This window comes from Cetorhinus maximus, unplaced genomic scaffold, assembly GCF_964194155.1.
Source record: "Cetorhinus maximus unplaced genomic scaffold, sCetMax3.hap1.1 HAP1_SCAFFOLD_1800, whole genome shotgun sequence".
In the NCBI taxonomy this organism is placed as follows: Eukaryota; Metazoa; Chordata; class Chondrichthyes; order Lamniformes; family Cetorhinidae; genus Cetorhinus; species Cetorhinus maximus.
In genome coordinates this window covers 22,026-48,863 of record NW_027597740.1, presented here as the reverse complement: position 1 = coordinate 48,863, position 26,838 = coordinate 22,026, and the positions used below count along the sequence as shown (strand labels likewise).

The 26,838-nt window shown below is 42.5% G+C and overlaps 1 protein-coding gene across 1 annotated transcript in view; it reads left to right on the top strand.

Annotated features, from left to right (window-relative positions):
* LOC144676659 (UV radiation resistance-associated protein-like) overlaps nt 1-26,838 on the top strand; it is a gene marked incomplete at its 5' end in the record, with an annotated part of 57,815 nt that overhangs the window by 13,735 nt on the left and 17,242 nt on the right. Inside the window, 2 exons of the mRNA XM_078537027.1 lie at nt 9,357-9,474; nt 11,900-11,934. Coding sequence (XP_078393153.1) covers nt 9,357-9,474; nt 11,900-11,934 — 153 coding nt within the window. The remainder of the gene's footprint in view (nt 1-9,356; nt 9,475-11,899; nt 11,935-26,838) is intronic.

Below are 26,838 nucleotides of genomic sequence, written 5' to 3'. Positions count from 1 at the left end.
CACAAATTATGGGACCTGTATAAAAATGGTGAATCTAGAAACGAATAAAAACATAAGAGAACATATGTGCCAAGCTAATTTGGGTGATTTTCTTTGTGTGATTAGAAGCTTGATGGCAATAGAGTACCTGGATTTCAGTAAGGTCTTTGATACAGTTGCTTGAAAAAATTGCTACTGAAAATAAAGAATTGGAAATTAATGAAAATATTTTATAATTGATTGGCTCTGCAGTAGAACCTGAGGGCAGGAGTTGTCATCAGTCTTGGGGAATGTGAGCAGTGGGATCATGCAGGTTTTAAAAAATTAATTCATGGGATGTGGGTGTCACTGGCAAGCTGGTCCCTAATTGCTACTGAAGGTGGCTCAGTACCAAATTCTCTTGAATACAACTGAGTGGCTTACAAGGTCATTTCAGAGGGCAGTCGCATTGGAAATTAGTGAATGAAATGGCTTTTTATGACAATCAGTTTCATTGTCACTATTACTGATGAGAGCTTTTCATCCCAGATTTATTTAATTAACTGATTTGAGCTCATGCCTCCAGGTTGTTAGCCTAGGTCTCTGGGTTACCTGTGCAGTAATGATTACTGTTACCATGGCTCTAAAATGACACCTCGTTTATTAACTTGATGGGTGATCTGGAGCTAGGAATCTCAAGCACAGTGGCTAAGTTTGCAAATGATGCAAGCTAATAAAGTTGGTAAAGGCCAGAGATGAACAGGGTAAACTACAGGTATTTGAATAAATTTAATTATCAGGCAGCCAGGTTGCAGATCAAGTACAATGTGGAGAAATACTTCAAATTAAGGGGTACAATCTAGGAAAGTACTGTTATAAAAGGGAAAGAAAATACATGAATGGAAAATGGAAGAAATATAGGTGGCTTGATTGACAATACCCTCAAAACTATCACAGCAATGCTAGGTGGCAGGGAATAAAAGAAATCTGAAGTTGGATGTATTTAAAAAGTTGATACTGAGCCAAAATGGGTATTCTTGCCATGAATAAATAATTGGTGTGGCGACACTTGAATCACTATGTACAGTTCTGGTCACCACAGAACAAAAAGGATATTGTAGGTATCGAAAGGATACAGAAGTGGGAAACTGGAATTTTATTTTTAATTGGTTAATGGTATATGTGCATTGTTGGCAAGGTCAGACTTTGCCCATCTCCAATTTATTTATTTATTTGTTCACTGGTTGTAGGTGCTGTTGGCTAGACCAGCATTTATTGCATATGCCTAACTGCCCTTAAGGTGGTGATGAAGCTGCCGCCTTGAACTGCTGGAGTCCATGTAGTGTAGGTACACCCACAGTGCTGTTAGGGAGGGAGTTCCAGGATTTTGACTCAATGCCGGTGAGGAATGGTGACATATTTCCAAGCCAGGATAATGTGTGACTTGGAGGGGAACTTGCAGGTGGTGGTGTTCCCATGCATCTGCTGCCCTTGTCCTTCTAGGTGAGAGAGATTGCAGGTCTGGAAGGTGCTGTTGAAAGGAGCCTTGGTGAGCTGCTGCAGTGCATCTTGTAGATGATGCACACTGCTGCCACTGAGCGTTGGTGGTGAAGGGAGTGAATGTTTATGGCGGTGATTGCGTGCCAATCAAGTAGGCTGCTTTGTCCTGGATGGTGTCAAGCTTCTCGAGTGTTGTTGAGCTGCACTCATCAGGCAAATGGAGAACATTCCATCATACTCCTGACTTGTGCCTTCTCGATGGTGGACAGGCTTTGAGAGTCAGAAGGTGTTACACACCACACAATTCCCAGGCCCTGACCTACTCTTGTAGCCACAGTATTTATTTGGTTCAGTTCATTTTCTGGTCAGTGGTAACCCCTAGGAAGTTGGTGGGGCTTTCAGTGATGGTACTGCCAGTGAAAGTCTCGGGGAGGTGATTAGATTTTCTCTTATTGGAGATGGTCATTGTCTGGCAGTTGTGTAGTGTGAATGGTATTTGCCTCTTATCATCCCAAGCCTGAATGATCTCCAGGTTTTGCTGCATGTGGGTATGGGTTGCTTCAGTGTCTGAAGAGTAATGAATGGTGCTGAACATGATGCCATCATCAGCGCACAGCCCCGCTTCTGATCTTATGATGAAAAGAAGTCATTGAAGCAGCTCACACTACCCTGAAGAACGCCTGCAGTGATGTCTTGGGATTGAGATGATTGGCCTCTAACAACCATAGTCATTTTCTTTTTGTGCTTGCTAGGACTCCAGCCAATGGAGCATTTCCCCCCACTATTCCCATTGACTGCAATTTTCCTAAGGCTCCTTTGCCAGACAAGGTCAAATGCTACCTTTTGTAATAGAGGCTAATAACTTTCACCTCAGCCTGGAATTCCACTCTTATTTTTTTGTCCATGTTTGGACCAAAGCTGCAATGAGGTCTGGAGCCAAGTGGCCCTGGCAGGGCCCAAACTGAGATTTGGTGAATATATGAACATAGATATGAACAAGGAGCAGGAGTAGCCATTCAGCCCCTCAAGCCTGCTCCACCATTTAATAAGATCATGGCTGATCTGGAAATAACCTCAAATGTGCATCCCTCCTAACCCTGATGACTTATCACCCCCTTGCTTACCAAGAATCCATCCACCTGTGCCTTAAAAATATTCAAAGACTCTGCTTCCACCACCTTTTCAGGTTATTGCTGTGTAAGTGTTGTTGACAGTACTATCTAACACTCAATGCCCGTCATCAGTTTGCTGGCGAATGGGAGTGGTGTTGATTGGCTGGATTGGATTAGCTCCCCTCTTTGTGGACATGACATACCTGGGCAGTTTTCCACATTATCAGATAGATGCCAATGCCATAGCTCTACTGGAGCACAAGTCTTCAGTATTATTGCTGGGTTGTTGTCTTGACCTATAACCTTGGCACTGCCTTCAGTCCATTGATTGAGGGGATGGAGAGATTATATGAATTGACAAGTTCTCACTGGGAAATAGTGGGAGAAGTAGTACTGTGTTTGGTGCTCTAAATGGTCTAGGCAGCATTGATTATGATTTATATTTTACCTTGTTTCAAATAGTACAACAAGAGGGCTGATCTTGACCCAAAGTGGGTGGTGGTGTTGGGAGCAGAGAGTGGTCAATTCAAAACTCATACAGCAATATTTCAGTGACCGAGTGGTCTAACAGTGGTTCAGGTTGACCTGAGACAGAAGATGGAAGCAGATGATATTGATTCATTAAAATTTAAATTTACTAGATTTCTTTAGTAACTTGAGACATGACATGGTAAGTGTAACATGCTTGGTTGGGGGGGATGGGTGGTGTGGGGAGGTACTGTGGCATTAGACCTATGTTTCTAAAGTTCTCCACCATGAGGGCTCCTTGCATCATGCTTGGAGTTGTTGTATACTAAACAATTGAGATGGTTTACTATGATTAGTCAATAACTCCAGGATGGTAGAAGGTGAATGAGATGAACTGTGGCTGTTTTTTGTACAGCAATTATGATTTTTTTCCTCAATGGTCCCAATCTTTGCGTGCAGAAAATTTGTATCCAATCTTTATAAATCTTTTTAAAAATTGTATATCTGGTAACTCCAGTTGGGTCCTTGCCATTCATATCAATGTCTGAATGAGATCACCCGTTGTTGCTAAATTAGTGCACATAGCTGCGGTGTTGTGAGCAATCTGAGCTGGATTAAATGTCTTTTCATCTTTACCCATCACTTTCATCTTTTGAATTGAACTTGAACATGGTTGCCAGAACTGTCAGCTGTGGCTCAGTTGATATCACTACTGCTTCTGAGTCAGAATGCTGTGAGTTCAAAACATGAGCGCAACAGTTGTTCGATTGAGAATCAATCCGGTGCTGTACTGAAAGATTGCTGCACTGTCAGAGGTACCGTCTTTTGGATAAAATGTTAAGCTGAGGCTCTCTGTCTTTTCTGGTGCACTGAAGAGATTCAGCGATATGATCCCAAGAAGACCAGGGAAGCCCTTGCTGAACCTCCATCCAAAGTGGTGGCCATTATGTATCCCACAACCAATATTATGAAAACAGATTATTGGGTCATTATCCAAGTGCGATTTCTACTGCATTTTTTGCCCTTAGTAATGGGCAACCTGAAGCTGCAAAAGGTGCTTTTTTTAAAATGCAAGTAGTCTTAAGTGACAAACATACCATCTCACCCTGTCCATGTTAATTGTAAGCCTTATTTTGTGCCTATAGTTCTAGGATGGAAATGGGAAGATAAGTAGCAAACTTGCAACCGCTATCTTAATTCACCACTAAATTTGTACATGGTGTATGAAGCCTGTAAAAAGTTCTAATTTGATGAGCAGAACTTTTGCTTGGGTTTTAGGCCTTCTCATTTCCCTAAATATTCTTGACACATGATTGATGGATTGGGTGAATAGGCTGGTTTTATACTGCTTGTTTGCTGAGTTTCTGACATTAAAAGACCTCCAGTCAACCACATTTAAAGGTTGAAGTCTGCTTTATTTGTGTCCTGCCTGCCCCAACCTTGTACAAATATGTTTTACTGGAAAATTTGGGCTACAAACATGAGATTTTCTTTAACTGGACACAAAATAAGGAAGGATGAAGTTTTATGTGCTGATTTATTCATCGAGTTTTTGATTTGTTTCAGCTATTGATCACACTGACTGGAGACCAACGCAATAAATCTTGTGATGTGTCATTTGATTTTTTTTCCCCTGAAGCTCAGCAGGAGTCGAAAAATAAATTTCTGTATTATTGCCAAGAGTATTTCTTCTTTTTGTGCATCCGGAACCATCACTGAATCCCCCACTATCAACATCCTGGGGGCTACCATTGACCAGAAACTGAACACAGCTAGCCATATAAGTACTGTGGCTACAAGAGCAGGTCAGAGGCTAGGAATCCTGTGGTGAGTAACTCGCCTCCTGACTTCCCAAAGCCTGTCCACCATCTACAAGGTACAAATCAGGAGTGTGATGGAACACTCTCCACTTGCCTGGATGAGTACAGTTCCCACAGCTCAAGAAGCTTGACACTGTCCAGGACAAAGCAGCCGTTTGATTGGCACCCCATCCACAAACATTCACTCCCTCCACCATCGACGCACAATGGCAGCAGTGTGTACCATCTACAAGATGCGCTGCAAGAACTCACCAAGGCTCCTTCTACAGCATCTTCCAAACCCACGACCACTAACATGTAGAAAGATAAAGGCAGCAGGCACCTGGGAATGCTACCACTTGCAAGTTCCTCTCCAAGTCACTCACCATCCTGACTTGGAAATATATCACCATTCCTTCACTGTCGCTGGGTCAAAATCCTGGAACTCCCTCCCTAACAGCACTGGGTGTACTACACCACATGGAATGCAGCAGTTCAAGAAGGCAGCTCACTGCCACCTTCTCCAGGGCATCTATGGATGGGCAGTAAATGTTAGTCCAGCCAGCGAAGCCCACATCCTGTGAATTATTAACAAAAAAAAAATCTGTTGACCTATATTTAATTATGGTGAAATACCATGTGGCAGATGGAAATAAAAAGTCTTCCATTAATTTAACTCCTTGAACAATCTTGGGTTGTCCCAAAGCGCTTTATGACCAATTGAGCTCTTAATTAACGTGTACTCACCGTTGATTACTTCTGTTTTAAATTGCGTGAGGCAAGCTGCTCGGTGCGCTGCATTGTCACAAGGACTTTTGTAATATTTAACTTGAGCTGAGTTCATTCAGCAGTCTAATTAAATTTTTTTTTGTCTTCGATGAGATTTGTCTAAGCTGTTTAACGTGACAAAGTATTGGCTGTTTTCGTTCTAAGTGGTGGGAGCAAGTTGATGTGGTTCAATCCAGAACACGCAAGCAGCATAATGTTGTGTGTACATCATTAAAATACCACAGCAGACACTTGAGCTTATCAACCAGTGCAAAAGATAAGACTGGCAATTCAGTGCAGTATTGAGGGATTGCTGCACTGTTTCATCTAAGACATTAAACCAAAATCCCCGTCTGTCCTCTTGGAAGGATATGAAAGGCACTATTTAAAGAGCAAATTAGTTCTCTGTCAATGTTTCGAGCCTCCATGGCCCTTCGGCAGAACTGCAGCATAGTTTCAACAAGGGAGAAATATAAATTGGTTTAAGCTGGGTGGGGGGCGGGGGGGAAGTGACACATTGAGGGTGTGGTGTGAGCAGATAATAATCAAAGGATGTCAGAGACAAAAGGGTCAAAGAGGTGTTGAAGGTGGTGGTCTTTGAGAAAAGTGCTAATTAAGAATGGAGAACAGGATATTCAAAGTACAGCTCTAGTGGGGGTGGGGTGGAAAGACTAAAGGTTTTAGTTTTAGATTTAAAAATAATGGAAATAGGTGGGGAAAGAAGAATCTATATAAATTATTGAAAAAAAAGCGGGTGGGGGGGGAAAAGAAACGGGGTGGGGATGGGGGGAGGGGGAGTTTAAGATCTAAAGTTGTTGAATTCAATATTCAGCCCAGAGGGCTGTAAGGTGCCTAGTCGGAAGATGAGGTGCTGTTCCTCCAGTTTGCGTTGGGCTTCACTGGAACAATGCAGCAAGCCAAGGACAGACATGTTGGCAAGAGAACAGGGTGGAGTGTTAAAATGGCAAGCGACAGGTAGGTTTGGGTCTTTCTTGCGGACAGACCGCAGATGTTCCGCAAAACGGTCGCCCAGTTTGCGTTTGGTCTCTCCAATGTAGAGGAGACCGCATTGGGAGCAACGAATGCAGTAGACTAAGGGGAAATGCAAGTGAAATGCTGCTTCACTTGAAAGGAGTGTTTGGGCCCTTGGACGGTGAGGAGAGAGGAAGTGAAGGGGCAGGTGTTGCATCTTCTGCGTGGGCATGGGGAGGTGCCATAAGTGGGGGTTGAGGAGTAGGGGGTGATGGAGGAGTGGACCAGGGTGTCCCGGAGGGAACGATCCCTACGGAATGCCGTCAAGGGGGGTGAAGGGAAGATGTGTTTGGTGGTGGCATCATGCTGGAGTTGGCGGAAATGGCGGAGGATGATCCTTTGAATGCGGAGGCTGGTGGGGTGATAAGTGAGGACAAGGGGGACCCTATCATGTTTCTGGGAAGGAGGAGAAGGCGTGAGGGAGGATGCGCGGGATATGGGCCGGACACGGTTGAGGGCCCTGTCAACGACCGTGGATGGAAAACCTCGGTTAAGGAAGAAGGAGGACATGTCAGAGGAGCTGTTTTTGAAGGTAGCGTCATCAGAACAGATGCGACGGAGGCGAAGGAACTGAGAGAATGGGATGGAGTCTTTACAGGAAGCGGGGTGTGAGGAGCTGTAGTCGAGGTAGCTGTGGGAGTCGGTAGGTTTGTAATGGATATTGGTGGACAGTCTATCATCAGAAATTGAGACAGAGAGGTCAAGGAAGGGAAGAGAAGTGTCAGAGATGGACCATGTGAGGATGATGGAGGGGTGGAGATTGGAAGCAAAATTAATAAATTTTTCCAGGTCCCGACGAGAGCATGAAGCAGCACCGAAGTAATCATCGATGTACCGGAGAAAGAGTTGTGGGAGGGGGCCGGAGTAGGACTGGAACAAGGAATGTTCCACATACCCCATAAAGAGACAGGCATAGCTGGGGCCCATGCGGGTACCCATAGCCACACCTTTTATTTGGAGGAAGTGAGAGGAGTTAAAGGAGAAATTGTTCAGTGTGAGAACAAGTTCAGCCAGACGGAGGAGAGTAGTGGTGGATGGGGATTGTTGGGGCCTCTGTTCAAGGAAGAAGCTACGGGCCCTCAGACCATCCTGGTGGGGGATGGAGGTGTAGAGGGATTGGACATCCATGGTGAAGAGGAAGCGGTTGGGGCCAGGGAACTGGAAATTGTTGATGTGACGTAAGGTGTCAGAGGAATCACGGATGTAGGTGGGAAGGGACTGGACAAGGGGAGAGAGAAGGGAGTCAAGATAACGAGAAATGAGTTCCGTGGGGCAGGAACAGGCTGACACGATCGGTCTGCCAGGACAGTTCTGTTTGTGGATTTTGGGTAGCAGCATTTCACTTGCATTTCCCCTAACTTAGTCTACTGCATTCGTTGCTCCCAATGCGGTCTCCTCTACATTGGAGAGACCAAACGCAAACTGGGCGACCGTTTTGCGGAACACCTGCGGTCTGTCTGCAAGAAAGACCCAAACCTCCCTGTCGCTTGCCATTTTAACACTCCACCCTGTTCTCTTGCCAACATGTCTGTCCTTGGCTTGCTGCATTGTTCCAGTGAAGCCCAACGCAAACTGGAGGAACAGCACCTCATCTTCCGACTAGGCACCTTACAGCCCTCTGGGCTGAATATTGAATTCAAGAACTTTAGATCATAAACTCCCCCTCCCCCCATCCCCACCCCGTTTCTTTTCCCCCCCCACCCGCTTTTTTTTCAATAATTTATATAGATTCTTCTTTCCTCACCTATTTCCATTATTTTTAAATCTAAAACTAAAACCTTTAGTCTTTCCACCCCACCCCCACTAGAGCTGTACTTTGAATATCCTGTTCTCCATTCTTAATTAGCACTTTTCTCAGACAAAGACCACCACCTTCAACACCTCTTTGACCCTTTTGTCTCTGACATCCTTTGATTATTATCTGCTCACACCACACCCTCAATGTGTCACTTCCCCCCCGCCCCCCACCCACCTTAAACCAATTTATATTTCTCCCTTGTTGAAACTATGCTGCAGTTCTGCCGAAGGGCCATGGAGGCTCGAAACGTTGACTGATTTCTTCTCCGCCGATGCTGCCAGACTTGCTGAGTTTTTCCAGGTAATTCTGTTGTTTTGTTTTGGATTTCCAGCATCCGCAGTAGCTTTTAGCTTTTTGTTTTTATAAATTAGTTCTCTGAAGTGTCTTGACTGGTATTTGTCCCTTAACCTGCTTTAGTGATGCTGGTCATCAGGTAATTAACTCATTGCTGTTCATTGTACCTTGCTGTCACATTTCCTCCAATAAAACAGTCATAACACTTCAGAAGTGCTTCATTGACTCTATAAAGTGTTATGGAATATTCTGAGGTTATGAAATGTGCTAAATAAATACACGTTTGTTCTTTATATTTGTGTGTTTTCTCTCTGTTATATATTGATACTGAGTGACAGCACTTTGGATTATTTAACTTGCATCTGAATTGGAAGTTGATATTGGTTGCAAAAGTGGGGAAAACTTCCACCTCTTCTATTAGGAATATGTAGAAATTAGCAAATAATCAGCAGTCATAAACGCATTGAGTTTACAAATGCTTTTTGAATCTGACATTTCTAAAGTCTAATGTTAAGGAATATTAGACTGCATAAGTGACAGATGACACAACGCAGAAGAAATGTTTTGGTGAAAGCTAAGACGACAAATTTAAGTGCCTAAACGTTCTTCAAATATTTCTTGTTTCAGCGACGGCTTCGACATCTGCGAAGTATTGCAGCACGAAATATAGTTAACAAGAATGGTTCCCATCTTCTGGACACCTACTTCAGCCTACACCTATGTGATGATACAAAGGTCTTTAAAGGTAATCTAAAGAGTGGATGCAGATATAATTTTATTATAGGGAATAATGAATTGGTGCAGCAAAGTTGGAACTTACACTTTTAGATTTCTATAGTGACCTCAGTTGATGGCAATAATGGTTACTTTTTGGAGATATGTTGCTTGCTGGTGAAACCAAATTATGATCTGATCAGAATAGTGAGCTTCTATTACTTAAAACATTGAGTGAAGTCTAACGGACTGCCTACTTAGACATTTAACGGACTCGTTTTACTTTTAAGCAATGAATGTTATATTCTCCAGATGTTCCTATGCATTATGCAAAATATAAGGTTCAATTGCAGGAGCCTCTAAGAAGAGTTTCCCAGTCTCAATAGTACCTTGCATTTATGGCACCTTTCATGTAGTAAAATATAGCAAGGTGCTTTACCAGACTGTTGTCAAACAAAACTTTGACACCAAGCCACATGAGAGAGATTTTAAGGAGAGTCTTAAATGGAAAAAACTTGAGTTTAGGGAGGGAATTTCTGGGCAGTTGAAGGCATGGCAGCCAAAGATTTAAATCGGGTATGTGCGGATTCCAGAATTGGAGGTGCCCAGAGATCTTGAAGGGTTGTAGGGCCAGAGGAGCTTAGAGGTAGGGAGGGGTTGAGGCCATGAAGGAATTTTAAATCAAGGATAAGAATTTTAAAGTTGACATGTTGCTTAACACTGCTGCTAGAAGTGATGACTATACATGCGCTAATTGCTAATCCCACGCTAGTCAATTAAAATGTTGGGGGTTTGCTAAGTAATTTTTTTTTGACTTGTCCAGTGTTCACCAAGGAATATAAGGTCTGCTGAATAGAGCACGTTACATTTTACACACCTAGCATTAACATTAAGCACTCCCAGTTGAAGTTTAACATAGTTGTCAAGTTCATTTTTTTCTCCTCCAACATTGTGCCTTAGTACCACCAAAAGCGTTTGTCACCTTTTCTGGCTTTGTACCATGGCGTGTCAGATAAGCATTTATATACTGGTAATGCTATGCCTGCTGGGAACTGCCCAAGTTCACTTCCATCAAGCCCTTTACACCAATTAATTTGGGCCGACTCTGAATCTAAGATGCAAGTGCAAAACTCCAGTATTCAAGCAATTGCGCACCTCTGGATCCTAGGGGCTCTGAATTTGTTTTTAGAATAGACACTGAAGACAGAATATACTGCATTTATCTTAAATCACCTCTACTTTAGTTGAAGATCTGTAGTTGCAAATTTCATGGAGATTCTCTAATAGAGAACAATCTTTCCCCCCACCCGCTCCACACCAATAGCTAAAAATTGCCATTTATGCTGCTTTTTGTTGGGGTTTGTTACTGAACTTGTTATGACAGGTGACTTGGGGCCTCCGAATTGTTGAGGCTCTTCTGCCACTAGTTGCTTCAGAGCAATGAAATGCAAAGTGTGATTTTAGAATGGAAATCTAAAAATGTAGCTTCCCTTTTTGAGGTGTTTAGAATCTGATTGCGATACCTCTGAATTACTTCACTTTACAAAGGTAATTCCGCTGGATAACGCAGTTGTACGGTTACATTCTTTGTGCTATTATGCTTGGTTTTATTTGAATTCTAAACAGTCATACAAAGCAGGCTACTGCTAGTACCTTAAGCTAAATGGCTTCTATTTTTGCCCTACTAAGTATGATGCTATTGGATAAAGGTAATTTGCATGTTTTCATTGAATTAAGAATTTCTAAATACTTTGCCCAGTAGGTGCTATCTCACGGTCAGTTGTGTTACTACGGTTAAATAATGTGGTATTCGACTAACTGCCTGCTGCACAGAGCTTAGGAAAAGGTGTTCATGTGAAGGACAAGGCCACAAGTTGGGACCTTCAATTGGCTCTGTCTGAGTTGTTTGCTTTCTTTTTCCCCTTTTAAACACTGCTTGGATTCTTCTGTGTCTATCCTATAGTTTCTTAGGTTTCTGAAATGTCTTCTCTTACCACTTTCAAACAGTCTGTGTTACAAACTGACAATGAAGAGCTCTCTGAAATCATCTCACATCACTTCTTAGATGGCTGCTGTTGAATTGAGTTCAGTGATAATGTTCAACCAACCTAAATTCTCTGTCTCCAAATTAGGATTGAATGAAAATTCATAAATACCGGAGTTTTTTTTTCTTGTAATTGCGCTTTGCTTAAAGTTGTACGGTTACACCTGTAACAAAGCCAGCTGATGGCTCAAGGAAATCTCATGGTTTCATGAATTCAAAATTGACTTCACAAGTCTTGCATGCTGATGATGCAGTGCTGTTTTGAGGTGGTATCCAGGTGGTTTGAATGAGTTTCTGATGTTTAAAGCCATTTTTTTTTTTGGTGACTGGATGTTAACCGTTGAATTACTGATTTCCAGAAGTGCTTTGCGAGTGAACTCCTGACACACTTTGTTCTCTTTCTTTGCTTCAGCATTTTACACCAGTGAGATCGTGAAGGATTCTTTGGTAAGTGATATTTAATTGAAGTAATGTTGGCTCTGTTTTTGAATGAAGAATTTGCACTAGTACTCTGAACATACTTTGGACGAGATGGTCATTTGCATTAACTTGTGTTTCCAGCTCCCCTTTAAACAATCCAGTGTAGTCAGCATTTTACAAAGAAATTCGGGGGTGGGGGAGGCTGGAGGAATCTGTCTCCTGAGAGGATAGACTCTTGGGATCATTTACAGAAGCTGAGCAATCAGTAGTAGAAGCTCTTTATGTTTGTGCCCACCTCAAGATCCTGAGACCGGTTGTCGCATTCCTGCTGCTAACCTGGGCAGACAGATTCTTTGAGAGACAAGGAATTAAAGTTACTCAACTGCTCTGACTGGATGAAGCCTGCTTGGCTCAGCAACTGGCTGTACAAATTTCCTGAACCATTGGGGAAATCACCATTGTCAGCTTCAACAGGCGTGAACCAATGTTTTATTTTAAAAGTCTGTCCATTCAAGTGGAGCGATGCATCAGGTCCCCACCCCACCCACCAATATGAAGCTGTGGATGTGAGACCAACTGGCAAGGAGGCAACGAGGCAGCTTTTTTATTTCATTGGTTGCAGCATCTGTGGGATTTACGAGAATAAAAGTGCCAATGTTTTGTAAAATTTCAACATGAGCCAGTCTTTAAGCTGGATGAAACCTTGTTAAATTAACAGTCCCTGCTGTCTTATTGCTTTTATGGTTACTTCATAAAAGCACATGCACTTCAAAATTTTAAAATTTGTTCTGTGGCAAAAATCTTCAGTCTATTTTATACATCCTCCCACTTGTTCTCTTCCAACACTCCTGCAACAACCAAACCTTACTATTTCTCAAAATGTTGTTGACAGTAAATGTCATGCATCCAATAACCAATCATTGGGTCAAATTTTGCTTGTTTTGCCATGATTAATATTCTTATAGGAATTGAGATTTTTTACATTTGTTCATGGGCTGAGGGCATCACTGGCTTGGCCAACATTTATTGCCCATCCCTAATTGCTCTTAAGGTTGTGATGAGCTGGCATGTAACTCAGCTGCAGATATGGCTGAAATATGCCACAGAGAGCAAATGAGTTGTGGTTTTAAATGCATTCCAAGGAATATGAAATTAATCAAATCTTGTACTTAATGAAACACAGAACCATTGACCTTTCATCAACAGATACCTGACTAAACAGCATGCAGTGTTAGTGTTGTCGTGGGCTTATTCACAGCACTGGTACCAACACTCTCCTACAAAAGTTGCATTGAACCTAATTAACTTTGTTAGTTAATATTTATACTTAATTAATTCCACCACTAATGATAGACCCACAGCCTGGTACTTCACCCTGGTTATTGAGGACTCCATTGTTCTCTCCAGACACAGTGCAAGTTTGAAAGACCCAACTCATACATTTTAACTTAATACAAAACATTCTCAGTTTTCAGTAGTTATAAATAAGGTATAATAATCTCAACACTGCAGGCTTTTATTAAATATTGAAGTCATGAGATAAATTTCTATTTTTTTTCAAGTTGGGCCCTCAGTTGTTGAATTCAGATTGCTTGGTTAGATGTTCATTTCATTCTGCTTCAGTTTTTAAAACAGTAGGAACTATCAACAGTTTTGTTGGAATCAATTCCCTTCAATTTAGAAAAGGGTTGATTTATCAACCTTTTCACAAAACAATCCGGTAAATACATTAAAACAATTTTCTCTTGTGGTGTCTCCAGAAGTTCAGGGGACATCAAATTAAATGAAAAATTAAAGCGAAGCCACTTTACGCAATCATGAAGCACTTTTCACACAAGGAGTTGTGGAAATTTGGAATTCTCGCCCCCGCCAGAGAAAGGTATAAGTACTAGGTCAATGGAAATTTCCAGGGCTAGAGATCAGTAGATTTTTGTTGGGTGAAGATATTAAGGGCTATGCAGCAAAGGTAGGTAAATGGAGTTGTGGGATAGATCAGCAATGGTCTGATTATGAAGACTTGGGAGCTTTTTAATTCTTTAATGGGGTGTAAGTGTCACTAGCAAGGTCAGCATTCATTGTTAATCCCTAATTGCACTTGAAGGACTGATTGGCCAACTCCTTTTCTCTTGTTAGAAATATTTTTGCTGAGCTTGGCATCTAAAGTTGTAAATTAAAATGGTTATAGCAAATCCTGTAACTAGAAGAGTGATAGTTGAATTCTAAAAGCAGTCAAGTAAAACTTATTGGAACTGATTGCTGTTTCAGTAAATAATGAATTAACCAAATAATGAATTAACTTACAGATGTTTGCCAGGCTAAGTGGTGCCTTGTAAATCATCAATTTGGGGTGGATATTTACATGTTAATCTAACTGGGTAGAGCATTGAATTTGATCCATGTTGTGAACTGATCTGCAGTCATTGTTTTCAATCTATGGGTTGACCTACAGTACAAACTTGGCTACACCTGACTGTTGAAACCAAGTGCCTTATTGAAAATTAACAGCTTCATCTTGTCTCACTCCAGCTGGCAGAGAAAAAAAACATTAGATCGATTAGTAATTGGTGCTATATTGGAAAAGTGAGTTGTCTTCACAGTGAATGCAGTTTATGAAGATTCTTTTCACGGGGCGTAGTGGCTAGGCCAGGATTTTTATCACCCATCCCAATTGCCCTTGTGAAGGTGGTGATGAGCCGCTGCCCTGAACCACTGCAGTCCCTGTGGTAAGGCATACCCACAGTGCTGTTAGGGAGGAAGTTCCAGGATTTTGACCCAGCGACAGTGAAGGAGCAGCGATATATTTCCAAGCCAAGATGGTGTAGATTGTGTACACTGCTGCCATGTATAGCAAGTACTTAAGGCTGATGTATCCGCATTGGTTTAGCTGATGGTGCATTCACCTTTGAGTTATGGGTTATGGTTATGGGTTCTCCTCCAGATCTTCTCTAACACAGAAATCAAGATTGACACTCTGGTGCACTAGGGAATGCAGGGCTAGGTGAGGTTCTTTGCTTCGGTTGAGATCTTCAATTGAGGCTCCATCTTTGGTAAATATAAAAGATCCCAGGCACTGTTTCCAAGAACAGGGGAGTTCACCCTGATGTCCTGGTCAAATTTATCTCTCTCAACATTATTAAAAGAGAGTACCTGGTCATTATCACATTGCTATTTTTGGGAGCTTGCTGTGTATGAATTGGCTGCCACATTTCTTAAATTACAACAGTAACTACACGTAAAAAATGCTTGACTGTAAAGTGCTTTGAGGTGTCTGGTGGTCATGAGTGATATATAAATGCAAGTCTGTCTTTCATTTATGAATTTGAATGAGTAGAATGGCGTTGAAAATCTTGGACCTTTTTAGAATAATAGTGGGAACTCCAGCCCTAAGGATATTGATGCCAGTTGTGTCCCCAAGCTGAGATTAGTTTCAGAGGCCTAGACCATTCCTGGTCTGTATGGTTCTGCATCATACCATCTGCTGCATCTCTCACTGGAGACCCTGCTGTAATTTAGTCATTCGCCTAGCTAAGTGATAATGCTTTTGTCTGAGTCACAAGGTTGTGTTCAAGCTCCACTCCCAAACCTGAGCATGTCATCCAGGCTGACACACAAGTACAGAGCGGAGGGAACATTGCAATGTTGGAGGTTGTATCTTCTGATTGAGCTGGTAAATTGTGGCCACATCTGCCTCACTGAACTGGAGTGAATTGGAATCAGGGGAAAAACTCTTCACTGGTTGCAGTCATACCTAGCACAAAGGAAGATGGTTGTGGTTGTTGGAGGTCAATTGCCTCAGTTCCAGGACATCACTGCAGGAGTTCCTCAGGGTAGTGTTCTAGGCTCAATCATCTTCAACTGCTTCATCAATGACCTTCCTTCCATCATAAGGTCAGAATCTTCACTAGATACAGGGAAGGTACCAGAGGACTGGAGAAATGCAAACATAGTTCCATTGTTTAAAAAGGATCAAAGGAAATGCGAAAACAATTATAGGCCAGTTAGTCTTACATCAGTGGCGAGCAAATTAGTAGATTCAATCCTGAGAGATAGGAAATGTCATGTGGAAAGGCATGGACTAGTCAGGGATGGTCAGCATGGATTTGTTAAAGGAAGGTCTTGCCTCACAAATTTGACTGAATTCTTTGAGGAAGTGACAAGAAGGGTTGATGAAGGTAGTGCAGTGGACGTTGTGTACATGGATTTTAGCAAGGCATTTGACAAGGTCCCACATGGCAGATTGGTCAGGAAAGTAAAAGCCCATGGGATTCAGGGTAATGTGGCAAACTGGATAAAAGGTTGGCTTTGTAACAGGAAATGGTCGATGGATGCCCTTGCAAATGGAAAGTTGTCGCAAGTGGTGTTCCACAGGGCTCTGTGTTGGGACCCTTGCTGTTTGTGTTATATATTAATGATTTGGACGTGAACGTGGGGGACACGATTGGGAAATTTGCAGATGACACAAAGATTGGCTGAATAGTGGATAGTGTAGAGGATAGCCATAATCTCCAAAACGATATAGATGGGTTGGTGGAGTGGGCGGTAAAGTGGCATATGGATTTTAACATAGAGAAGTGTGAGGTCATACATTTAGGGAGGTCAAACAGTTACAGGGATTACACAATAAATGGGAATATACTAACAGGGGTAGATGAAGTGAGAGATCTTGGCGTACAAGTACACAGGTCCCTGAAGGCAGCAGTTCAAGTCAACAAGGTTGTAAAGAAGGCATATGGATTGCTCTCCTTCATTGGCAGAGGTATAGAATATAAAAGTAAGGATATAATGTTGGAATTGTATAAAACACTGGTGAGGCCACAACTGGAGTATTGTGTGCAGTTCTGGTCGTCACATTACAGGAAGGACGTAATAGCTCTGGAGGGAGTGCAGAGGAGGTTTACAAGAATGTTGCCAGGGTTAGAAAAGTGTAGCGACGAGGCGAGATTGGATAGGTTGGGGTTATTTTCCTTAGAACAAAGAAGGCCTAGAGGTGACTTGATTGAGGTGTACAAAATTGAGGGGAATAGATAGTGGACAGGATAAAATTGTTTCCCTTGGTGGAGAATTCTAGAACCAGGGGACATAGATTCAAGGTAAGTAGCAGAAGGTGTAGGAGGGGGACATGAGGAAGAACCTTTTTACACAGTGGGTAGTGGGTGTCTGGAATTCACTACCCAAGTTGGTGGTAGAGGCAGAAACTCTAAACTCTTTTAAAAAGTACCTGGATCTGCACCTAAAGTGCTGTTAAGCTGCAGGGCTATGGGCCGGGTGCAGGAAGGTGGGATTAGAAAGGGCACCTGGATGTCCTCGGGCTGGCATGGACAAGATAGGCCGAGTGGCCTCCTTCTGTGCTGTAACTTTTCTGTGGTTCTATGGTTTCTAAGTTGTCCCTTTCGTTGAAGTTTTTTGAATTCAGCAGGACAAACAGTGAATAGTATTGACATATTGAGGAAGCTGCTTGAGGAGATACTGGGCAAGAGTTTGGGGGTGCTCAATTCAGTGGCCTTCATTTGGCACTAATTGAGCCTGGCATTATTACCCTGGTTGCAAAGTGGCTGGTTTGGGAAATGGTAAGTGATGCACTGGTGTGATAGACTTGCTGCTTCGCAGTTTGGGATAAGTATTTTTTGGGAAAAGCAGAGGGAACTTTACACACTCTATCTATGGTTCTATGTGGGGATGTTCGCTGATGATTGCGCAATGTTCAGCACCATTCGTGACTCCTGAGATACTGAAGCAGTCCATGTCCAAAAGCAGCAAGATCTGGACAATATACAGGCATGGGTTAATAAGTGGCAAGTAACATTTGCGTTGCGCAAGTGCCAGACCATCTCCAGCAAGAGGGAAGCTAACCATCGCCCCATGACATTTAATGACATGACATTGCTGAATCCCCCACCATCAGCATCCTAGGGGCTACCATTGACCAGAAACTGAACTGGACCAGCCATTTAAATACCGAGGCTACAAGAACAGGTCAGAGGCTAAGAATTCTGCGGAGAGTGATTCACCTCCTGACTCTCCAAAGCCTGTCCACCATCTTCAAGGCACAGGGCAGGAGTGTGATGGGATAGCCTCTACTTTCCTGGCTGAATGCAGCTCCAACAACGCTCAAGAAGCTTGACACCGTCCTGGACAAATGAGCCTGCTTGATTGGCACCCCTTCCACATTCACTCCCTCCACTACTGATGCACAGTGGCAACAATGTGTGCCATCTATGAGATGCACTGCAGGAACTCACAAAGGCTCCTTAGACAGCATCTTCCAAACCCATGACCACTAGCATCTAGAAGGACAAGGGCAGCAGACACATGGAAGCATCACCACCTGGGAGTTCCCCTTCAAGCCACACACCATCCTGACTTGGAAATATATCACTGTTCCTTCACTGTTGCTGGGTCAAAATCCTGGAACTCCATTCCTAACAGCACTGTGGGTGTACCCACACCACATGGACTGTAGTGGTTCAAGAAGGCAGCTCACCACCACCTTCTCGAGGGCAACTAGGGATGGGCAACAAATGCTGGCCTAGCCAGCGAGGCCCACATCCCATGAATGAAGAAAAATCATTTAAATAAATGTAAAAGATCCATGGAGCGAGTTGAAAAACAGGGACTTGTTTCAGCCTTTTGTCCAACATTTATCCCTTGGCCAACAACATCAAAATAGATTAACTGGTCACTTTTTAAATTTGCTGCTTGTGGGTGCAAGTTGGGTGCCACATTTGTAAACATAAGAGAACAACTTAAGTGGCTGTAAAGCTCTTTGGCATATCTGAGGACGTGGAATAAGTTGAACTACCATTATCTAATTTGAATAAAAAATACCATGATGGAAACCTTTACATGTGATTGGATTTAGTAAAATTTTTACTTGGCTGTTTTTTGCATGCCATTTTGGGTAATAGCTTAGGGGCTTTTCTCATTTTTACGCTATGGATTTAAGGCACTGATGGTGGATTCTGTGACACATGAGCATTTTTTATCATTCACCCCAAAGTATCACTAATGTTGTCAGATACTGGAGAGATGGGACACATCAGGAATATGCCTGCAACAGCTCAATTTCTCCAAGAACAAGGATGGATAGTCTCCTGAACTGCAAGAACCTTGGCTGGACAGGGAATCTTTGGCGAGAACAAGACACTTTTTTATTCCTTCACGGGATGCAGGCTTCACTGGCAAAGCCAGTGTTGATTGCAAATCTCTAATTGCTTTTGAGATTCACGTTGTGTAGGTACACCCACAGTTTTGTGAAGAAAGGAATTCCACAATTTTGATCCAGCAACAGTGAAAGAACGGTGATATAGTTCCAAGTCAGGAAGGTGTGTGACTAGGAGGGAGCTTGCACGTTGGGGTGTTCCTGTGCAGCTGCTGCCCTTGTTCTTCTGGGCAGTCAAGGTTGCAGTTTTCCAAAGTGTTGTCCAAGGCTGATGTGACTGTGGCCTGAACTCCACATTTTGTCTCGACCCTCCATTCTGTCTACCCCCGATAAGCTTAAATTCTTGACTAACAAGGGGGTCAATCTACCTCGTAAAAAAATATTCTTCGACCTTGTCTCCACCGCTCTCTGGGGAAGAGAGTCCCAAAGATTCACAATCCTTTGAGAGGAAAAAACAAATTCCCTTCTGTCTTAAATGGGCGACACCTTATTTTTAAATTGTGTTCCCCTAGTTTTTAGTCCCCTCACAAGGGGGAAACATCCTCTCAGCATCCGCCCTGTCAAGTTCCCTCAGGATCTTGTGTTTCAGTGAGATCACCCCTCATTCTGCTGAACACCAATGGATACAGGCCCAGCCTGTCCAACCTTTCCTCATAAGATAACCACCAACCCCCAAATCCCAGGTATCAGATGTGAACCTTTTCTGACCTGCTTTAACTCATTTATATCCTTTCTTAAATAAGGAAACCAAAACTGTACACAGTATTGTAGATGTGGTATCACCAAAGCCCTGTACAACTGTAGCAAAACATTCCTACTTTTATATTCCATTCTCCTTGCAATAAATGACAGCATTGCTTTTCCCTTCCTAATCACTTGCTGTAACCTCATACTAACTTTGTGATTCATGTACCAGAACATCCAGATCCCTCTGTAACCCATAGTTCTGCAATCTCTCTTTATTTAAATAGTATGCCGCTTTTCTATTCTTCCTGCCAATGTGGACAAGTTCATATTTTCTCACATAATACACCATCTACCAAACTTTTGTCTACTCACTTAACTTATGCTCCTTTGCACAACTTACTTTTCTGCCTATCTTTGTTATCAGCAAATTTAGCAACCATGCATTTGGCCCCTTCATCCAAGTTATTAATGTAAGTGTAAATAGTTGAAGCTCCAGCAGTGATCCCTGTGGCACTCCATCTTGTCAACTTGGAAAATACCCATTTATCTCTAATCTCTGCTTCATGTTAACTAACCAATTCTCTATCCATGCTAATGTTATCCCTACACCATGAGTCTTATTTTGCATTGTAACCTTTTGTGGCACCTTGTCAAATACCTTCTACTAACCTAAGTACAGCACACCCACAGGTTCCCATTCATCCATGTTACTCGTTATTTCCTCAGAACTCCAATGAATTAATCAAACATCAGTCCCATTTCACAAAACCATGTTAACTCTGCTTGATTGAATTGAGATTTTCTAAATGCCCCACTACCTCGGAGTTCCTGAGTTCTGTGGCTGAGATGGTTGGCCTTGAATGATAACCATCTTCCTTTTGTGCTAGGTGTTGTGACTACAAGCAGTGGAGAGTTTTTCCCCCTGATTCCCATGGATTGCAGTTGTGCTAGGACTCCTTGTGCCACACTTTGTCAAATGATGCTTGGATGTCAAGGGCAGTCACTCTCTCCTCACTTCACCCTTTGTCCACCTTTGGAACAAGGCTGTAAATAGGTCTGGAGCTGAGTGGCCCTTGTGGAACCTAAACTGAGCATCAGTGAACAGATGTTATTACTGCGTTAGTAATGCTTAATAGCACTTGATGACAGTTTCCATCAGTTTGTAGGCTGATTGGGTGGAATTAGCCAGATTGGATTTGTCTTTTTTGTGGGAAGGAAGTTCCTGAGCAATTTTGCACATTGTTTGGTAGATGCTAGTGTTTTAGCTGCACTAAAACAGCTTGGCTAGTGGTGCAGCCAATTCTGGGGCAGAAATCTTCAGCAATGCAATGCAATGTTGTTTGGCTCATATACTGCTAAATCCATTGCCTTCAGTTGTTTCTTGATATCGTGTAGTGAATTGGATTGGTTGAGGACTGGCATCTGTATTACTGGGGACCTTAGGAAGAGGCAGAGTTGTATTGCCTACTCAACACTTCTGGCTGAAGATGGTTGCAAATATTTCAGCCTTGTCTTTTGCACTGATGTGCTGGGCATAGCTATGATTGAGGATCGGGTTTTTTGTGGAACCACCTTCTCTTCTGGTTAGTTAAATTATCCACCACCATTCATGACAGAATGTGGCAGGGCTGCAGAGCTTTTATTTGATCAATTGGTTGTGGGATCGATTTTTTTTTATATAGCATGCTGCTTCTGTTGTTGAACATGCATGTAGTCAAATGTTGTAGCTTTCATGCAAGTCTAACTTGACCTGAAGCAAAGTGTTACACAACCAGTTTCTCCCTTCGTAGGCTGCTGGGAAAGTTTCCAGCATTGTTTTGACAGCATCCTTCCCTTCAAGGGAGGCCTGTACTTCATTTTCGCCCAAGTATGGCAGTATTTGCACAGGTGATCACTAAGTCAGGTATTGTAACAGGCTGCCTTCTCCATAAAGACAAAATCATACAGCAGCTAAATTATTTCATGTCGCTCAATTTCTTCTCTGTATTTTCTTTTAAAAATTTGGAAGGACATTGCATTATTTGGATACTTGGGAACTGACTTGGCTTCTTTTTTAAGTCGTAAGTTCACCTTGAGCTGTGAGCAAGCATGTCTTTTCCAAGAAATACATGACTTCAGTTAAATGACCAGCATGGCACTTGAGAACTATTTGATCATTTGAACTGTAATTAATGGTTGCAAAGACAACTGTTTTAAAGGCAAAGGCCCTGGAGATTTACTGGAAATCACCTGACAAAGATGAGTTTTATGTTTGGAACTTGGTTTTTCCCAACTGAGTTCAAAAAAGCAAGAAATGCCCAACTTGCACTCGCCTTGCATTGCCTGAAATGCAATGTGGTTAACAGTATCTGGCTAGGAATCCTCTTGAGTGTGTTTGGAAACCCATGAGGCTGAGATGAGAGAGAGAGAGCCCAAGCATTGCTCTGGCTGTATTCTTCATGTCGTAGCTCATTGGTGAGAACCTCCAGACATCTACTGGGACTAGCGATTCGCCTTCACACAAGGGAGCACCAGATCAACAGCTTCAAAACCGTGCCAACTTCATCCTTTTCATAAAGTTTTCCTTTAACCACCAATCTCTGCAGAGACCCTACTTCTTTGTCATTTGTGTGTGTGTGCTGGGATATTTTAAAAAGGATAGATAATTACACTTATAGATTACAAATTGTGTATTAACCAGTTCTTGCAACTTGTTTTTAAATGTGATTTATTATGAAACAAAAATGGAGCTTATTGAAAGAAGCCTGGTTAAAGTCTCTAAATCTGGGTCGAACAGTAATGAAGGTCACTCATTAGCTGTTTTGTTGAGTGAATGAAACATTTACACTAATGGTGCACTAATAGAATAGTGGGGCTAGATAAACGCTGCACTCCTCCCGTCCCGGTCATAATATCATCTCTAGATCTAATCTATTCTTCTGACCCTAAATGATGACCAAAATGAAATGCAAAATCTCTCCTGTACACTATCATCCAACACAGACGGCTATCCACTAGCACAATGGGGAGGACCCTGAGTAGTCTACTCTAAGTGTAAGCTTAAAAATGGTAAAGATTATGGAATAAGAAAAGGACGAGGGAGGTAAGGTGTTTCAGAATTGAGGTTCTGCAGAAGAATGACTCAAGTGGTACCAGAGGATTGGAGAATTACAAATGTTGCACCCTTGCTCAAAAAAGGGTGTAAAGATAAGCCCGGCAGCTACAGGCCAGTTAGTTGAACTTCTGTGGTAGGAAAAACTTGTGGAGACAATTCAGGACAAAATTATTAGTCATATGGACAATTGCGGGTTAATTAAGGAAAGCCAGGATGGACTAGTTAAGGGAAAATCACGCTCAACTAACTTGCTGGAGTTTTTTTGAAGCGGTAAGAGGATTGATGAGGGCAGTGCTGTTGATGTGGTGTACACAGACTTCCAAAAGGCATTTGATAAAGTGCCGCACAACAGACGTGAGCAAATTAGAGCTCATAGAATAAAAGGGACTGTAGAGTCACAACCACGTAAAAGGTGTTTCCTCAACATGGTAAGATTGTGCGTGTTTGGAGTAGGTCAATTTAAAAATAACCCAGCAGTCAAGCTCTAATCTAACCTTGATCTTCAAGAATTTTACAAAACCACTGATGAAAGTTACTTAAGTAAAAGTGATTAGTTAGTAACTAAAATACAGATACTAGGATGAAAATGCAGACAAAGAGAAAAAGATGCTTAAAGATGAGGTTTCAAATCAACTCGCTTTTATCTTAGACTTCAAATCAGCCTGGGATATTGTTGCAAGCTTTTTGCTTAAATTTCTTCTTTCTGAAGTGAAGGGGTGGAAACTTGATTTGGTTTAGCAGCTGTGATGGAATGTGAAATCAAATAGTTGAAGTTTTCCTTTGTAGGTAGAGTTGATACTGAGAGAGAGTGTAGGCTCCTTTCCTTGCTGGAAAGTGCAGGTACCAACACTTGGAAGATTACCTGGTTTATTCTCAGCAGACCAGGGATGATTTTCTGGATGCCTTACTCTTTTTCCTGATATTTGGAGTTGCACCAGCTTGCTTGTGGCTGGTTCAGCTGAGAGCTGTGTTGGTGTTGTGTGTGTCTCTGCTATGCAAAATGGCTTCTTTGTACAGCTCCTTCATACAATTCAAAAACACTCAAATGCTGCTATCCCAAGCTGTTGAATTATGCTTCCATATTGGGTATCAGGTTAGCCCAGGCATAGTCCCACCCATTTTAAATGTCTCAACCATTCAAGTTAACGGCCTGCGTTCTTCCAGATTTGGTGAGATAGGAAAGATCTGTTCACATCTCCAGGGAAGTCATTGTCATTTAGTTTCTTTTTACCCTTGTGGAAATGTGCATTGAATTTTAAATGCCTTCACATGCCTGGATATGTCTGCTTGCAATCCACTTGAAGCCTTCCAGAAGCTTGACAAACATTGTGGTTATAAAGGGTCAGGTGACTTTGGCAGCTATTTTTAAGGCTCCAAACTGTACATGTCAAAGAGCTAATCTCTCTTTTAAAAAAAATCTATAATATCGACTATGGGTTCATGACGATAGCAACATGGATACGAAATTGGCTGAGTGACAGGAAGCAGTAGTGGTTAATGGATGTTTTTGAGGCAGGAGGAAGGTTTGTAGTTTCCCAGGGGTTAGTTTTGAGACCCTGGATCTTCCTGATAGATATTGATAACCTAGACTTTGGTGTACAGGGCATAGTTTCAAAATTTGTAGATGGTACGAAACTTGGAAGCATTGTGAGCTGTAGTGTAGAACTACATAAGGACATAGACAAGTTGGTGGAAGGGGCAGGCAGATGGCAGATCAAGTTCAATGCAGAGAAATGTGAAGTGATTCATTTCAGTGGGAAGGTGATATAAAATAAAAGGTACAATTCTAAAAGGGGTGCAGGAGCAGAGGAGCCTGGGTGTATTTTTGCATAAATCATTGAAGGTGGCAGGACCGGTTTAGAGAGCAGTTAAAAAAGCATACAGTACCCTAGGCTTTATTAATAGGGGCAGAGAGTACAAGGGCAAGGAGGTTATGTTGAACTTGTGTAAGCCATTAGTTTATCCTCAGCTGGAGTATTGCATCCAGTTCTGGGTGGTGGTCTTTATGGAGGATGTGAGGCATTGGAGAGAGAGTGCAGAAAGGATTCACAAAAATGAAGATAGATTGAAGAAGTTGGGAATGTTTTCCTTGCAGCAGAGAAGGATGAAAGGAGATTTGATAAAGGTATTCAAAATCATGAAAGGTCTGGACAAAGTAGATAGGAGGAAACTGTTCCCACTCATGAAAGGATTGAGAATGAGAAGGCACAGATTTAAAATAATAGCAAAATAAGCAAAGGTGACAGGAGGAACATCTTTTTCACGCAGCGAGTGATAAAGGTCTGGAGTGCACTGTGTGTGGTGGTGGCGGCATGTTCTCTAGAGGCTTTCAAAATAAAATTAGACTTATCTGAAAAGGAAGAATGTACAGGGTTATGGGAAAAAGGTGGGAGAATGGTACTAGGTTAATTGGTGCGAAGTTGCTGAGCTGAATGGCTGCCTCCTGCACTGTAACAATAGAGATTCTGTGAAGTCGATCACATATGGTTGGCCTAGAATCATATGCAGGCCAGACCCTTGGTAGAATGGAGTGAAAATCATAAATGAACCAGATGGGTTTTCACAGCAAGTCAGTAAGTGGATGGGAGCATCAATAAATGTGGGAATAAAGCAAAACCCATTACTAGTTCATTTGCCAGTCGTCAAAGACGGTTTGGGTTTTTGCAGCCATGACAAGTAATGGGCAATCGGAGTTAGTAAACCCTTGGTGTCTTGCCTTTGTGCTCACACGTACAAATGATGGTCACCTTGTCGACTTGAAATTCTCAATCTCTTGTATTTAAATTATTTTACTTTACGTTCTTTTCTTTTTCGCATCCTTCAAGTTACATGAGAACTTCAACTCATGCATAAATTTCCTTCCTTTTTTTGGTAGTGGCCCTAAAGCCACCTGCTTCCTCAGATATAAGTTCATAAATACTGGCTTTTTAAAACTTATTCATGGGATGTGGGCTTTGCTGGCTGCCAGCATTTATTGCCCATCCCTAATTGCCCTTGAGAAGGTGGTGGTGAGCTGCTGCCTTGAACCGCTGCAGTCCACGTGGTGTGGGCACACCCACAGTGCTGTTAGGAAAGGAGTTCCAGGATTTTGACCCAGCGACAGTGAAGGAACTGCAATATATTTCCAAGTCAGGATGGTGAGTGACTTGGAGGGGAACTTCCAGGTGGTGGTGTTCCCATCAGTCTGCTGCCCTTGTCCTTCAAGATGGTAGTGGTCATGTGTTTGGAAGGTGCTATCCAAGAAGCCTTGGTGAATTCCTGCAGTGCATCTTGTAGATGATACTGCTGCTACTGTGTGCCGGTGGTGGAGGGTGAATGTTTGTGGATGTGGTGCCAGTCAAGCGGGCTGTTTTGTCCTGGAAGGTGCCAAGCTTCTTGACTGTTGCGGGAGCTGCACTCATCCAGGCAAGTGGGGAGCATTCCATCACACTCTTCCTGACTTGTGCCTTGTAGATGGTGGGCAGGCTTTGGGGAGTCGGGAAGGTGAGTTACTCATTGCACTATTCCTAGCCTCTGACCTGCTCTTGTAACTACAATATTTTTGTGGCTAGTCCAGTTCAGTTTCTGGTCAATGGTAACCCCCAGGATGTTGATAGTGGGGGATTCAGTGATGGTAATGTCTTTGAACATCATGGGTCGATGGTTAGATTCTCTCTTGGAGATGGTCATCACTTGGCACTTGTGTGGCGTGAATGTTACTTGCCACTTGTCAGCCCAAGCCTGGATATTGTCCAGGTCTTGCTGCATTTGGACATGGACTGCTTCAGTATCTGGAGAGTTGCAAATGGTGCTGAACATTGTGCAATCATCAGTGAACATCCCCACTTCTGACTTTATGACGGAAGGAAGGTCATTGATCAAGCAGCTGAAGATGGTTGGCCAGAGGGCACTCTCCTGAGGTACTCCTGCTTATATGTCGTGGAGCTGAGATGACTGACTTCCAACAACCACAACCATCTTCCTTTGTGCTAGGTATGTCTCCAACCAACGG